The sequence below is a fragment of the Thamnophis sirtalis genome, unplaced genomic scaffold (genome assembly GCF_051295495.1).
Source record: "Thamnophis sirtalis isolate CommonGarterSnake01/CBP01778 unplaced genomic scaffold, rThaSir2_p1.2 scaffold_4, whole genome shotgun sequence".
NCBI classification, from domain to species: domain Eukaryota; kingdom Metazoa; phylum Chordata; class Lepidosauria; order Squamata; family Natricidae; genus Thamnophis; species Thamnophis sirtalis.
In genome coordinates this window covers 80,945,401-80,960,952 of record NW_028261384.1, presented here as the reverse complement: position 1 = coordinate 80,960,952, position 15,552 = coordinate 80,945,401, and the positions used below count along the sequence as shown (strand labels likewise).

The following is a 15,552-nucleotide window of genomic DNA, read 5'->3' as shown; positions in this document are numbered from 1 at the left end:
TTTGTCCAAGTGCCAAACTTCCAAGATTTCCACAGTGGTTTTGGAAAACAATATCCTAATGAAAGAACTACCAAAGAGAAACCCATACCAACTCTAGGAGGGCCAAGAAGGGCCAGCCTTATGTTACCTAGTCAGATAATGCATTGTTTGTAAGCAAGCAAGATTAGAGACCATCAAGCAGCCCAGTTCAACCCTGAGCTATATAGATTCTCTTTCATTGTTTTTTCCAACTGTTGTCCATCAAATATATTTTTAAAAATCCTCTGGATTCAACAGTATATTAATCTTTTAAATTCATCAGAATCAATGCATGAATTTGGACTCAAAATTTTCTAGGAAAATGGAAACCAAACATAAAATTTCCCTTATTCAAATTTCTAATACAAATTTGAAGTGCCTTTCTAGATTCTAGATAAGTTTTCTGGTAACATATACCAAGAGTACATCATCTTATAAAAATTCTCCTTAAGATAATATAAATTTCAGTCCTTTCAAGTAGATAACTTCTCATTCTTCTATCTGTATATTATAACCAATATTTTAACTCACTTCATCATATATTATTTCATTTATTCCTCTTCTGTTTCAAATTTCAATTAAAAATTATACATTTTGGCAATTACATGTTCATCATTTGTGCACAGTTCTATTCCAGACCCAGACTTAAAATGTTTAAAAGCTTAATTCTTTTATTTACTTTAAATCTTTTTATTAATTTTAAATAAGAAAACCATTGGCAATTATATTCCTCTGCCACTAGTTCTTCTCTTGATTTTATTTTACATTCCCCTTGATTCTAGTATTTAACCATATGTTATCTATTTGTGTGCTTGCCTATTACATCTCATCTGTAAACTGCTTCCTGTGCCAAGTACTACAGAAGTGTTTTCAGGCACAGCCTGAAAAGAGCTGGGTTGGTTTTTATTCCATATTCTCAACAGAATAGAGCTAACATAATAATTTATAAAATCCAGATTAATCTTGTTATTTGCCTTAGGACATAGTCTAACTACAAATGCCATTTGTTTCTCAGGATCCCGTTTTCATCCAAAAGAAACACCAAGCTGCAAAATACAGTTTCAAGTCAGATAAACTCAATCCTCCTCTTTTTTTGCATCTTGTAGCACCTTATATTTAATTTGTGATTTCCCCCCCTTCACACAAACTTCGATAAATGCTTCTGCTGTTATTTAAATGGTGCATGAGTCATCAAAACAGATAAAAGAAAATTTGATTCTTTAAATTTTAAATTTTATCACAGCAATTCTCACAATGACAATTGTAATTTCTCCCATCTTAAAATATCTTTTTAAAATTTCATTCCTTATCTTAATTAATTATTAATAAATAATTATTATGAAATAACATACCATATCTCTCTCTCAGTGATACCCAAGCACTATGCCTTCTTTTCATTCCTAAAACCTGTTTCAATCATCAGTTCTGTTTAATCTATTTTCATTTTTTGGTGAACATCTGTTTCTTGTTTATTAATCATTAATTGCAAATGGAACAAATTCTTTTAATTTCCCCATTAATATTCCTTTAAAAGATCTTCCAGAATAAACACCAAGTCATCTGCAAAAGGCCTTAATTTCTAAATTTCTTTTTTTTATCTTTACTCCTAAATCTTGTCTTATAACTCTAATTCAGTATTTTCAGAATCAAAATAAACAAGAGAATGGACAGTGGGCATCCCTTCATTTTTGTATCTCACAGTTTTAAAGATATTCCTTAACCATTATGTATGCTTTTTGTAAAGCAGAGATAGATCTCATTCATTTTATGAAGTTTTCCCCCTGAAATTTTGTATGTTTCAGAACCTGAAAAAAGAAAACCAAATATCAAAGGCATTATCTGTATCTATTAAGATCTCATTTCCTTTAAGTAAAGAAATATATAGTCTTTTACTGTATATTACCCAGTCCTTCTGTGAGGGAGATTAAAATATGATAAATAAATAAATAAATAAATAAAATAAAGATTTAGAAATCAGTCTTAAGCATATCACTGAAGCAAAAAGGCCCTACCCATATATAGGGAGTGATCCAATAACTTTTGCATATATTAGTAGCATTCTTAGCTAACACTCAGTTGTTTATGGGCACTAAATCATCTAACTAATAGACAGCATATGATCTTTATATGAAAATATAATAAGGATCTTATGCTGTATGTTTACTTTTTATGTTAATTTCTTTTTTTCTAAAAAAAGGCATTGACAATCAGTAAGTATTGGCTGCTTGTGCTTACAAAGAAAGGAAAATGGAATACAAAGTATAAAACACTATTATGGAAATGGGCATATGAACTTAATAAATAAATTAAAATACATCAATATTTTGCAGAACATTTTACTTCAGTTTTTCAAAAAAGTGTGTATTTTATTTTTCATTCTTTTTCTTCATTTATTTTCACCAGTGTCTTAAAAATAATAAAAATAGATTAAAAACAATATGTCTATACACACACACACAAACACAAAGACACACACATATATATGTAAGTTTATTATACGTTTTACAAATAATAATATTTAATATATTTTAATATATTTTATTAGGATTTATAGGCCGCCCTTTTCCCTGAGGGGACTCAGGGCGGCTTACAATCATAGGGAAGGGGGTGAAATGCAAAAACAAACAATATGTGAATAAAATAAAATGATAAAAACACAACTTGCATTCAACACTCAACACTCAACACTCGGGCGGGGTGAAATTGGAGACCTATCCCCAGGCCTGTTGGGATAGCCAGGTCTTAAGGGCTGTGCGGAAGGCCTGGACGGTGGTGAGGGTGCGTATCTCGACGGGGAGGTCGTTCCACAGGGTCGGAGCTGCAACAGAAAAGGCTCTCCTCCGTGTAGTCGCCAGTCGGCATTGACTGGCGGATGGAATTCGGAGGAGGCCCAGTCTGTGCGATCTAATCGGTCGAATAAAAATTTACAGTACTTTTTAATTGTAAAATTCCACTTACAACATGATTTAATTATATATCAAATATATAATTATGTGTTTGTATATTTGTATATACAAATATACAAATTTGTATACACAAATACACAATATATTTAAATACACAAATATTTAAATATTAATGTAATTGCATTTAGACACAATTATATTTACAATCCTTTGGCATGAAAAACCTCAAAATATAGTATAGTACTTTGTGAATGATTACTGTGCTGATTTCAACATTAATTCTAGTTAAACAGCCTCAGAATCGCTAAACAGAATTCTAAAAAACAAAGGCCACTGAACTAAGGATTCATTGATAAAAACACAGTTTTTCAAGAGTTCAAGAGTTATTTTAAAATTATTTTCCACCTGCAAACAGTGATTCTTAAGTGCAGAAAAGAAAAGCAGACTAACCTGAAGTGAGATTGGCAGATTTAAGGTCATAGATGAGGTGGTGGTGAGAAGAATTAATCAATTAACAATGAAAGCCTTGCCTGTCATCAAGAAGACTTATTTTTTTGAGCTACTCTGACAACATAAATGGCCCATGTGATGTTGTATACACACCTCCTCTTACTTTTCCCTTCCCCATTTCATTCTCTTGAAGTTGACAAGCCTTGAAGGAAGATGATTGAGATGTATATTTCAATGGCTGTATGTAGTATTAAGTTTTAATAGTGTCTGTTTTTAACAACTGATTGCAACATTGCGGAAAGTTTAACAATTGCTTCTTATGATCAAAACGAGCTTCTCCAAGACATCAATTATTTCTGATATTCTCTACCCAAATACTCCCCACATATAAGACTTTGCTCTGAACAGATTTAGATGACACATGTGTTTTAATGGCACATCTAAGGATAGAATTCTTTACAATGGATTATTGTATCGTAAAGTTCACCAGTCTACATTTGAACTGAAGAACCTAGAAACCATTTTTCTGTAGTTTGTAGGAAATTTAGTTGAATGACAATCAGCTGATAGTACTTGAATTTCAGGACCTTTCCTCTTCTGCAAGCTATTTCTGCTAATGGTTACATTGGGTATATTTGAGTTAGCCATGAATTAATAATACAGGTAAGTATAGGTAAAACATTCTAAATATCACTTTTATAAATTTTTCAAAAATTCCCAGGTTTATTTTTTTTACTTGAAGTATGTAATTTTACTTATCTTGCACAGCTTAGCTTTGGACAGTAAATTTTACTATATTGTACAGAGTTTCAGTAACTTAGTTTCTCTTATCTTTTGGTAAATGCAAGACAGATTAAATAATTTTCAGTATAGTGCCCCCAAGTTAATTTATAGTATTTAATGAAGATTAGTTTCAACATAACCTTAGCTAATTACGAAAAGTTAATTGAAAATTGCTTGGTTTTTAATTATAGATAGTATGGAGAGGGGTGCAGTCTTTTTGTTCTAAAGGAACCGGTGCCATCTGGTGGTTTTAGGTTATGATCTAGCCAAATAGTGTCATGATAAAGATTAATCATTACAACATACTTTTTAGTGTTGGAAGAAATATACAGGATTGCAACTTTATATATAAATAATTTGCAAATTACAAATGGTAAAATCAGTGGGAAGGGAAAGTGCAAATATTTACTTTACACAAAGAGGGGGAGGGTCAATCTATTTTCCAACTCACCAGAGGGTAAGGCAAGAAACAATGGGTAGAAACTATGGGGCAGAATTCGTTCCTGTCTTCAGAGACTGGTTCTGGTATTTGTATCTAGTTGATACTGGGTGTATGTTCTGGTTTGAGGACCTATCTTATCTCCCTGATCCTGTCCAGGGTGGGCTTTAAATTATTGTAATTGGCAACAGAAAGCCTATGTAGACGCATCAAGATTGGAGTGCGGAGTTTTCCAGACAATGAACAAAGGCAATTGAAACAATTAACAATGGTACATGGTTCCAATATCCTGTAGGTCAGCTATATATTAAAACTGTTGGCTTTCAGTTTGAACACAGTTGAATCTGCAGTGTCCTTTGGCCAGCAGGAGTACTAAAAAAAATCCACTGTGGATGCTCTGATTGGAAAAAAGTGTTAATAGTTAACTTTTGCCATTCTCTTTTCATCACAATATTCTATTATGAGCTGATGTATTTCAGACAAAGAAGTCTGTTTGAGAAGAGCATTGAATTAAAAAAGTAAATAAATCAGTTAGGGTTAATACTGAGAAAGCTGAAAGAATCTAAATGTCAGTAGTGAGAAGTGACTGTCCCTGAAAAGGAAACAGACTTAGAGATCTGATTACAGAACATATCAGACGTGACTGAAATAGCAATTCTGGCTTGGGGTTTTTGTGATATTGAAGGGAGTTCCTTTGTTTAAAAGCAATATTGACATTACTTATAAATTACGATATAGATTTTAGAATACTTTGGGATCTGCCACAATATACTTGTGAAGTTTGAACTGGCAAATGTCTATGTCAACCACAAGTGTTATTTAGTTGTTTTTTTTTAACTGGAGTCTGTTCTGTAGCAGATTATTTTTAGATAGGTATCTAGTTCTGTTGATTTGATTTTTCACTTCTTAATGGGCATTGTAGATTGAGAAATACCTCATAAAATCTTTAAAATAGCTTGTTATTGCCCTGATATCTGTTTATACATATAGACATTATTAATAATAATAATATACTTACAATACAAGAAAATAGATTTTAATTTTAGCTTTTAAAGTTTTTTTTATTGTGAGATAGTGGTGGTAACCAGAAAGAAAGCAGATGGAGAAGATAATACCACATGTTCTTTTTTCTAAAACAATGCATTGAAACAGCAACAATAGTCCATTATGTGCCTGCTGTTGCTATTATTTTAGAATGAATGGAGTAATTTAAAAAGTCCTAATACAGTTAAAATTGTAAATCATACATGGAAGGACAATGACTGGTATTTTGTTCATTCTCTGTACATGCTCTTACGAGTTGTCATCTTAAACTTGTGTCCTACCCATCCTATTAGATGTGGCAGGAGAGGAATGTTCAATTTTAAATTGTAGGAGCCAGATAATTGGTAACAGTAGCAAGATCAGATTGATCCTGACTGGGCTGGCTTTCTGGAAAGCGCTGAAGACTTAGTAGTTTGGCTGGGCATGGGGACGAGTGATTAGATATTATCTTGTGTTTTTTTTTATTCTTGGCTACTGTCATTTTTGGATTGTATGTTATAAGTTTGTTATAAGATGTATGTATGTATGTATGTATGTATGTATGTATGTATGTATGTATGTATGTATGTACGCTTTTATTTTTATATCTTATCCAACCAGATGTCAACATGGGTTTGTCAAAAAAAAATCATGCCAGACAAATGTTATTATAGTCTTTGACAATGTGACAAAGTGGAGATGCTGTGGACATAATTTACTTGGACCTCAGTAAAATATTTGATAAAGTAGACCATAGTCCCGGGATGGCAAACCTATGGCACCCGTGCCACAGGTGGCACATGGAGCCATTTGTCAGGGCGCGCAAGGTGTTGCCCTGTCAGCTGGCCAGCGCGCATGTGCATGCTGGCCAGCTGAATTCAACCTTTTTAAAAGGCATTTTTTGACCTCCCCAGGCTCCAGAGGCTTTATAGGAGCCTGGGGAGCGCGAAAAGAGCCTCCCTTGCCCCACCGGAGGCCCTCCGGAGGCTTCAACAGCTTCCCTGAAGCCTCTGGAGTGCAAAAAACCCCGGCCCTATGGGCAAACCGGAAGTTCAGGAATTGACTTCCAGTTTGCTCGTAGGGTCGGTTTAAGTCCTCCGGAGGCTTCAGGGACCTTCAGGAGGTTTCTCTAAAGCCTCCAGAGGACTAAAAAGGACCCTATGAGCAAACCGGAAGTGACTTCCAGTTTGCTTGTAGGATCTTTTTTAATCCTCCAGATGCTTCAGGGAAGCCTCCTGAAGGTCCCTGAAGCCTCCAGAGGGCTTAAAACGACCCTACAAGCAAACATGATTATATAGACATATATAAGTTACCTCCGGTTTGCTTGTAGGGTCATTTTTAATCCTCCAGAGCTTTCAGGGACTTTGCTCATAGGGCTGTTTTTAGTCCTCCAGAGGCTTCAGGGGTGCAACTGAGGTGCATGTAGCACCAACAAAGGCCAGAAGAAAAGGCAAGTACAGGGGTGCTTCTCTCCTGCTCTGGAATATGGAGCAAGTCTTCATCCCCTTCCACCGCCCTTATCTTCTCAGGTGAGGAGTCACTGGGAGGGGAGGGCAAGGGGTGGCGCCAGCCAATGGTGAGTTCAACAGGAAGCCAAAACAGGAAGAGCTTCATTTATCTGGGAACCTGAAGTGACTCTTGATTTAAATCATATGATAAAAAGCAACCAAAGAAGAAAAAAGAACATCAGCAAAAAAAACCCAAGACTCTGTTTTTGGAAATGGTTCAAGAAGGAACACACACACACAAACACACACACACGAGACAGAGGGGGGGACAGAGGAGAAAGAGAGAGATGAGAGGGAGAGAGAGGTGTGTGTGTGAGAGAGAGAGATGAGAGAGAGAGAAAGAGAGACACAGAGAGAGCGAGAGATACCTGTTTCCCAGAGAAAAGAAAATACTTAGAGCCTAAGAATGCGTGACTGGATGAGTCATGTGACTGGGTGGGAGTGAGTGATGTCAAGTTGGCCACGCCATGCCACCCCAGTTTTGTGGCTCCCTGTGTTTTCTGTTCTGGGAAACAGGTCCAAATGGCTCTTTGAGTGATTAAGGTTGAAGATCTCTGGACTAAGAGATGTCCAAGGTCCCTTTCAATTCAGTTATTAAGTTATTCTATTATTCATCATACTGTGTTCACCACCAAAAGTTGTTTTAGCAAGTGAGGAAGCTGTAAAAATATAAACAAATGAATATTTCTATATCTCTGAACAACAGTCCTCATCTGCATAATCCAGTAAATCTGGGGAAATGAATGCCAAATGGTAGATAATTGTTATATTAGAACTGTCCAAATATGTGTAGCTCTTTATATAAAATGAATGTATATTTTGCTTCTGATCTTCAGCGTTCATCTCTTTCTGTCTTTCAGATGATGATGTGGATTTGGAAGCTTTAGTTAACAATATGAATTCCTCATTTGAAAATCTATGTTCCACCTTCTGTGTGCATTCAGAAACTACACCACTTCTTCAGAATGGCAGCCAGGTTTTAGCTTCAGGAACTAGTTCTCTGCATCCAGTGTCTCCAAGACAGAAAATACAGAGGTCTCAACCAGTTCGCATCATGGCAGTCAGGTATATAACCAGTACAATAATTCAGAATGCAATTGTAACAATAAAATTTGGGATCTGATAAGAACTTGGCAGGATGCTGTTATATCTCTGTTTGAGTGGCACTCAACAGTGGCACTGTTGCCACTGGTCATATTTGAATTCTTTAGGGTGCTAGGGTTCATCATATATAAACACACTTGTTTAATACAGCTGTTCCTTGAGCCTATTGGTTACAGTATGCATTTTCCTCTGAAAACTTGTTTTTTTTAATGTTAAGTTTTTTAAATTTCAAGCATTGACAACTTTATTATTTCTTTAAATAAAAATTTATTTTAAACAAACATAAACAAACAAAACATATAACATAAAAACAACTTCAATTACATACAGTGTGTCAATTGGTTACAAGGTTTTTGTGCGTCCTTTCCATAATCATCAGCTTAAACTTTATTTAAAGTCACGTATCATCAATCAAATATATTTGTATACATTATTATTATAGTACTCCATTTGTTTGATTATCACTATTGTTTCTTCATTTTAAACAAGGCATTCTAAATATAAATTCATTTATATAATAATAATTCATTATATCATCTTCAATATATCCAATAATAAAGTATTTTTTATATCCTATTCTAAGTTATTCTATTATTTTAGTATTGGTAACATTCTCTAATAATTTCCAATTCCATGTTTTTCCCTTTATTAATATCATCAATCTAATATATATGTATACAGTTATAATTATTAAACATTAATTGAGTAATAGCTGCTATTAAATTCTTTTTATGTGAAGCATAACTACACTTAAGTAAATTTATATTATGGCGTTTCATTACATCGTCCTAAAATCATCCAATGATATTACAGTATTTTTCGGAATATAAGACGCACCTGAGTATAAGACACACCTAGATTTTAGAGGAGGAAAACAAGAAAAAAAGTATTCTGAACCAAATGGTGTAGGAATAAATTATTTAATAAAATGCCACTATAGCAGAACTTTTACAACGTGTATCCCATTTTACAACCATGTATACTTTTTACAGCAATGTATACTTTTTACAGCAATGTATACTTTTTACAGCAATGTATACTTTTTACAATTCTGTAAAACCAACAGCAGTATTAAGAACCATCATCACTGTCATTAACAAAAGAGGAGAGACTTGAAGGTTCAAGCACTCCTATAATTTTCTGGAAACCCCAAGAACTCATCATTGCCACTTATGTCAGAATTAGGAAGCTCAGTTGCTCATAATCACTTTCTCTTCGCTACCTTCATAAATGATATCATCTTCAGTTCCATCTAAGGCATTGCTAATGCCACATTTTTGAAGGATTGAGTAACAGTTTCATCCTTCAGTGAGTTCCATGAGGTTTTCATCCATTCATAGACTTGAGTGATAGTGGGCCTCCTCCTTAATCCAGAGGGTGTCAGAGCATGATTACCAGCAGCCATTCATTTGTTCCACTCTTCTTGCATGTAAACTTTGAATGGCTTGTTGATGGAAACATCAAGAGGTTGTAACTGGCTGGTAAGACCTCCAGGAAATATAGCTAGATTGGTCTTCACTTCTTTGAATCTTTTCTTAGTGTTGTCAGTAATATGTGCTCTAAACTGGTCAAGCACTAATAAAACTGTTTTTTTCAGAAGCCCTCCAGGACGTTTGGACCACACTTTTTCAATCCATACTTTCATACCATGCTCATCCATCCATCCTTTTTCATGGACATGCACAACAACACCTCCTGGAATTACTTCTTTTGGGAAGGTTTTCCTTTTAAATATTAACATTGGTGCCAATTTGGTGCCATCTGCACAGCAGGACAACACAATTGTGTAATGGGTCTTCTCATGTCCTGTATTTTTTACAGTTATGCTTTTGACATCTTTGATATCAACAGTCCTGTTTGATAGCACATCAAAAGTTAGCGGGACTTCATCCATATTCCGGTTCTGGCCAGTCTCAAAGTTATTTTTCCTCCTGGAATCTATCACAAAAGTATGAAAAGACCTTAGCCTCATACTCTTTTGGCATTCTTTGCGCAATTCTAGTTTTGGTGCACATAGCAAGGCCACATCGCCTCATAAATCTGAAGCACCACGATGGTGTTCCACTAAAATTATGAATGCCTTTCTTATAGCAATATGTTTGGCTTCATACATCACTGTTTTTGTGGTGACTGCGAAGCCTCTGTTCCAGTGACCTGTGATCCAGTCTCTCATTTCCTCCTCTAACTGGCCACTTTGCAGGAAGCCCACAAAAGTTGTGCTTGCTTTTATTTTTTACCTTTTGCAGTTTATCCACCTGTTTCTTCCACTCTCTCATCATCTTTTCAGTTGTAGGTGGTCCAAAATATTCCTCTGCTGCTCTATTTCCATGTTCCTCAGCATATTTCAAGATTTCCAACTTGAAAGAGATTGTATATGCCTGCCTTTTTGGCTTTGGCATTTTTCTGCAAGAAAGAACAATAATGTGTCATTTATAACAATACAGTGCACTGTAGCTGAAAACACATTCATACACACACATTAGATCATTACACCCTCCCCCTAAATAATATGCCTTAGCCTTAACCCTAACCCCAACCTGCAAACAGGCAATAAGCCTTAAACCTTAACACAATAACCAAACCCATAGCAAAAGTGCTGACAGCTTTAAGACCTGTGGACTTCAACTCCCAGAATTCCTCCTCCAGTTATGTTACCTTAGGTTTTCTGGAACTTACTGGTAAAGTCCACAGGTCTTACAGCTGCCATGTTTGAAGACCCTTGCCATCCCTAACCAGTGCTTACCTATGTGGTGTCTCAGGAGCAGGTAGTAGGCTTCTCCAGGCAGCGTTGTGTAGGATGTCGGCCAGGAAGCAGGTGAGGCAGGCGGCTTATCCAGGCAGTGGTGGGGCTGTGGCTTTAAATTTTGCCCGGGAGCAGGTCAGGCTCCTTGGGCAGTAGCAAGGCAGTGGCAGTGGCAGCTGTGGCTTTAAATTTTGTCCGGGAGCAGATCAGGCTCCTCGGGCAGAAGAGAGGTGACAGCAGGGCTCCTGGGGCAGCAGAGAGGTGGTGGCAGCAGCAGCAGTGGCTTTAAATTTTGCCTGGGAGCAGGTCAGGCTCCTTAGGCAGCAGCGAGGCGGCAGTGGTGTGGCAGCAGTGGCTTTTGCCCAGGAGCAGCGGGGCAGCTCGTGTGGTAGGTCAAATTCCTTTGTGGCAGGGGTCTCCACTAACAGCTCAACTAGAGGTTCGCTTCAATTTATAGAAACTGGTTTGCTAGAAAGTTTGAATTTTACACCTCTGATTGGCGGTTGGATTAGCTTTCCAGAATGCTGCCAATCAGCTGCCACGTTTGAAGACCCTTGCCACCCCAAACCAGTGCTTACCCATGTGGTGTCTCAGGAGCAATGTTCCCTCTAATTTTTTTTCAGGGTGAGCGGAAAAGTATAGTGTTTGAGCGGCACAGTTTCATGCCTGAGCACCTAAGAGAGCAACAGTTTGAACTTCTGTCTCGTCTGCTGGACATTTGCGCAACATTCCAAGCGCCAAGCACCAATTGTGAGTGAGGTTTCAGCCTGATGAATGCCAGGCATGAAAAGTGCCACTCAAACACTATACTTTTCCGCTCACCCTGAAAAAAAAAAGACTTCTGCTCAGCTTTTAGATCATTAGACTGGCTAGAGAGAGACATGGCACCAACAGGTCCTGGATCCTGGCATTTTGCAGGCAACCTGTCCTCTCACATTCCTTTGGAATGCAACCCATCACATTTGAATTAGATTTTGCCAATTATCCTATTAAAAGATAATCCTATTATTCTAAAATATGACTAACTCGATATTAAAAATGTAAATATTTAATGCTGATAAATAATAGCAGTAATTGTTATTTAGTATGATTAAAATCAGTATTGATATATCAATATATCTATCAAAATTGACAATAAACACTAAAATAACAATACAAATATATAATGTGGAATATAAATGTAATAAATATAATATATAAATACAACATAAATGTAATAAAATAATTTATCATGAAACTCTCCCCCTTTAAAGTAGTAAGATCAATTAAATAGTCTAGCAAGTTTGGACAATATGCTATATGTTATGTTACTTAAGAATATATATGCCTCAGAATCAGATACAACATCCACATCATTTCCAACTGAGTCAATAAAATCATATGCCATGCCAAAACTATTTTAAATAAAGATATGAAATTAATCAAGTATTGCATTTATTTTTCAAAATGAATGTAGAATTTTTTTTATTATTTAAGTTTTGTACCCTATCTTTTCTAACTAACGTTAACTTTAAAAAGATGTTACATCAGACTACAATACAAGTAATTAAATGAAGACTAAAATAAGTGTTTTGGCATATTGAGCTTTTTATATTTCTTTCTAATATTGCTTCCTTAGTTGAGAACTTGCTCCTCAGCTTACTTACGCATTAACTGTTTGTTGCTTTTATGGCTTATTCATTCACTGCTCCATCTTCAGTTTTTTTCACAGGGGGCAGGGCTTCCTTCCTTCCTTCCTTCCTTCCTTCCTTCCCTCCACTCCTTTGGCCACCAATTTTGATCCAACTCTCTCTCTCTCTCTCTCTCTCTCTCTCTCTCTCTCTCTCTCTCTCTCTCTCTCTCTCTCTCACACACACACACACACACACACACACACACACACACACACACACAGAGACACGTGTTCTTTGGGGGGGTTGAATTACTCCGCCTCACTGCGCAAAGTCGGCTCAGCATGTGTTCGGCCCCTGCTTACGCTGAATCAAATCTGCAGCCGGCGGGACCATTTCAAAGCCGCCAGTCCTCTTGCTCCTTCTCCTTCACCGGCAAAGCAGCGGGTGGTGCCTCCCCCTTCGCTCGGAGCACCTCAGCTGGGCTCTGGGTTATCCCTGCCATCGCCTCCACCTCCGCCGCTTTCCTACTAGCTCCCGCGGCCTCAAGCACGGCAGAGGAGGAAGGGGGAGGGATAACGCGGGGGCCAGCTCAGGTGCTCCGCGTGGAGAGAGAGGCACCACTGCGGGAGCTTTGCTGGTGAAGGAGAAGAAGCAAGAGGACATCAAAAGAAGTCTGGGGAGGTCCTTTGCGGGAGGCCAGTTCTAGCTGCCTGCAAAGGACTTCCCCACGTTTGCTTTGGTAGAAAGCTCTGCGCGGCAGTTAGAAACCTCTGCGCGGAGCTTTCTAGCGACGTGCGCGGCCGCGCACGCGCGCACCTTAGAGGGAACAGTGCTCAGGAGCAGGTAACAGGCTTCTCTAGGCAGCGTTGTCTGGGGTGTTGGCCAGGAAGCAGGTGAGGCAGGCGGTTTATCCAGGCAGCGATGGGGCAATGGCTTTGAGTTTGCCCAGGAGCAGGTCAGGCTCCTCGGGCAGTAGACAGGCACTCCCTCCATTTTTTGCATGTTTTTTTTTGCCTTCCCCAGGTTTTAGATGCTTTATAGGAGCCTGGAGATGGCGAAAACAGGACCCTCCCCCCTGGAAGTTCTCTGGAGGTTTCAGGGACCTTCAGGAGGCCTTCAGCCCTACGAGCAAACTCTCTGAAGGCTCCAGAGGACTAAAAACAACCCTGTGAAGTCACTTCTGGTTTGTTCATAGGGTTATTTTTAATCCTCTGGAGCCTTCAGGGAAGTCTCCTGAAGGTCCCTGAACCTCTGGAGGACTTAAACTGACCCTACGAGCAAACCGGAAGTCCGTTCCCGAACTTCCGGTTTGCCCATAGGGCTGTTTTATTGCACTCCGGAGGCTTCAGGGAAGCTACTGAAACCTCCAGAGGGCCTCAAGTAAGGAGCCTGGGGAGGGCGAAAAATGGCTTTAAAATAGGCTGAACTCACCTGGCCAGCACGCACATGTGTGCTGTCCAGCTGACAGGGCAATGCCTCGTGTGCCCTAACAAATGGCTCTGTGTGCCATCCATGGCACGTGTGCCATAGGTTTACCATCCCAGGCATAGATTATTTCAGTTTCCAGAACAAGTCTAGGTTCTTTTCTTATATAACAGCTCTTTTCGTAAATAACTATTTGCCCCAGCATTCTATTTAGAAATGATAAAATATAATTGGTAGGAAATAAATCTCATGGAACTCAAACCAGAGGTGGGTTTTTACCAGTTCGCATAGGTTCAGTGGTACCGGTATAGAAATGGTGACTGGGTTTCCAAACTGGTAGGGACAACTTGCTCGCTACGCCCCTGAACCGGTTCCCTGGTCGCTGTGACATCTTTTTTTGACCTTTTTAAATGTTCTGCACATGTGCAGACCTATTCACAGGGAACTGTGCACGTGCGCAGAACATGTGTCAGGTACATGAGCGAAGCAGGAGTGCATGTGCAAAATCATGCCCGCACCGAACCATCAGGAATGCCAGGAAAAATCCACCCCTGACTCAGATGGCTTTGTTTCTAAAGAAATGTTAATATTGCAGCATTACAGATGTTGAGAATTTTTAAAAATTAATATCCATTGTATCAGATTAGAAATAGATTTGGGTCTAAGTAAATTAAATTCAAGGGCAAAACATAGGTAATTTAAAAATAAAAGAATAGTATAGTTCAAAATACCTTAGTTATGAGCAAAGTTAAAATAATAAGTAGAATATGAAGGGGAAAAATAGCTATTCTGATGCTGATGAAAAACCTTTAAAAACACAAGTTTAAATAATTTTATTCTGTGAGAGGCTAAATCACTATTTATAAATTTCTAGAAATTGCTATTTTTTCTATATAGATAAATGCTTAGAAATCATGAAAAAATATTTTTTTACATTTCTTCCAAAATTGTATATCCATAGCTTAAATACAGTTATTGAATTAGCTGTCATTATGATGCTGCTAAACAGAATTAGCAAGACATTAGAAAATACACCGGACCTAATTAGATATTTAAAAATAAGAATTAAAATATGTGTCTGTTGTTCCTAGGTCACAAATGGATTTCTTTTGCATTGGTAAACTTTACCATGTTTATTTGAATTTTATTTTATTTTATTCAGAAAGTTAAGAGAAAATACAGTACAAAAAAGAGAAATTTTACAAGAACAAAAGAAAATTAGACAAAACATTAAAAATGAAAAAAATGTGTATTAAAAAGGACAAAAGGCAGAAACATATACATATATTACCTCCCTTGTTGAATATTGACAAATATTTTGCAACAATATTTGTCACCTCCCACCCCCGCTGTTGAGAAGCAGACCCCAAATAAGTATAAACTTCTACATCTATTTGCAACCAATTTGACCTGACATCTATCTACTATACATAAAACCAAAGTAGTTAACAGAGGAATCAAAAGCAAAGTTGAACTTCAAAGCCCTCTGTTAACAATCTATTATTGTATTTAACATGGAAAGTTTACTGCAGCTTCTTAT

The 15,552-nt window shown here is 37.3% G+C and overlaps 1 protein-coding gene across 8 annotated transcripts in view; it reads left to right on the top strand.

The window, feature by feature from the left end:
- The window catches only part of GRB10 (growth factor receptor bound protein 10), a 148,945-nt gene that overhangs the window by 55,988 nt on the left and 77,405 nt on the right, over positions 1-15,552 (top strand). For 6 of the 8 annotated variants that reach the window (XM_087713171.1, XM_087713175.1, XM_014053614.2 and 3 more), the window contains one exon: positions 7,988-8,192. In XM_087713171.1, coding sequence (XP_087569297.1) covers positions 7,988-8,192 — 205 coding nt within the window. The remainder of the gene's footprint in view (positions 1-7,987; positions 8,193-15,552) is intronic. The other 2 variants (XM_087713172.1, XM_087713177.1) reach the window with 1 other exon arrangement.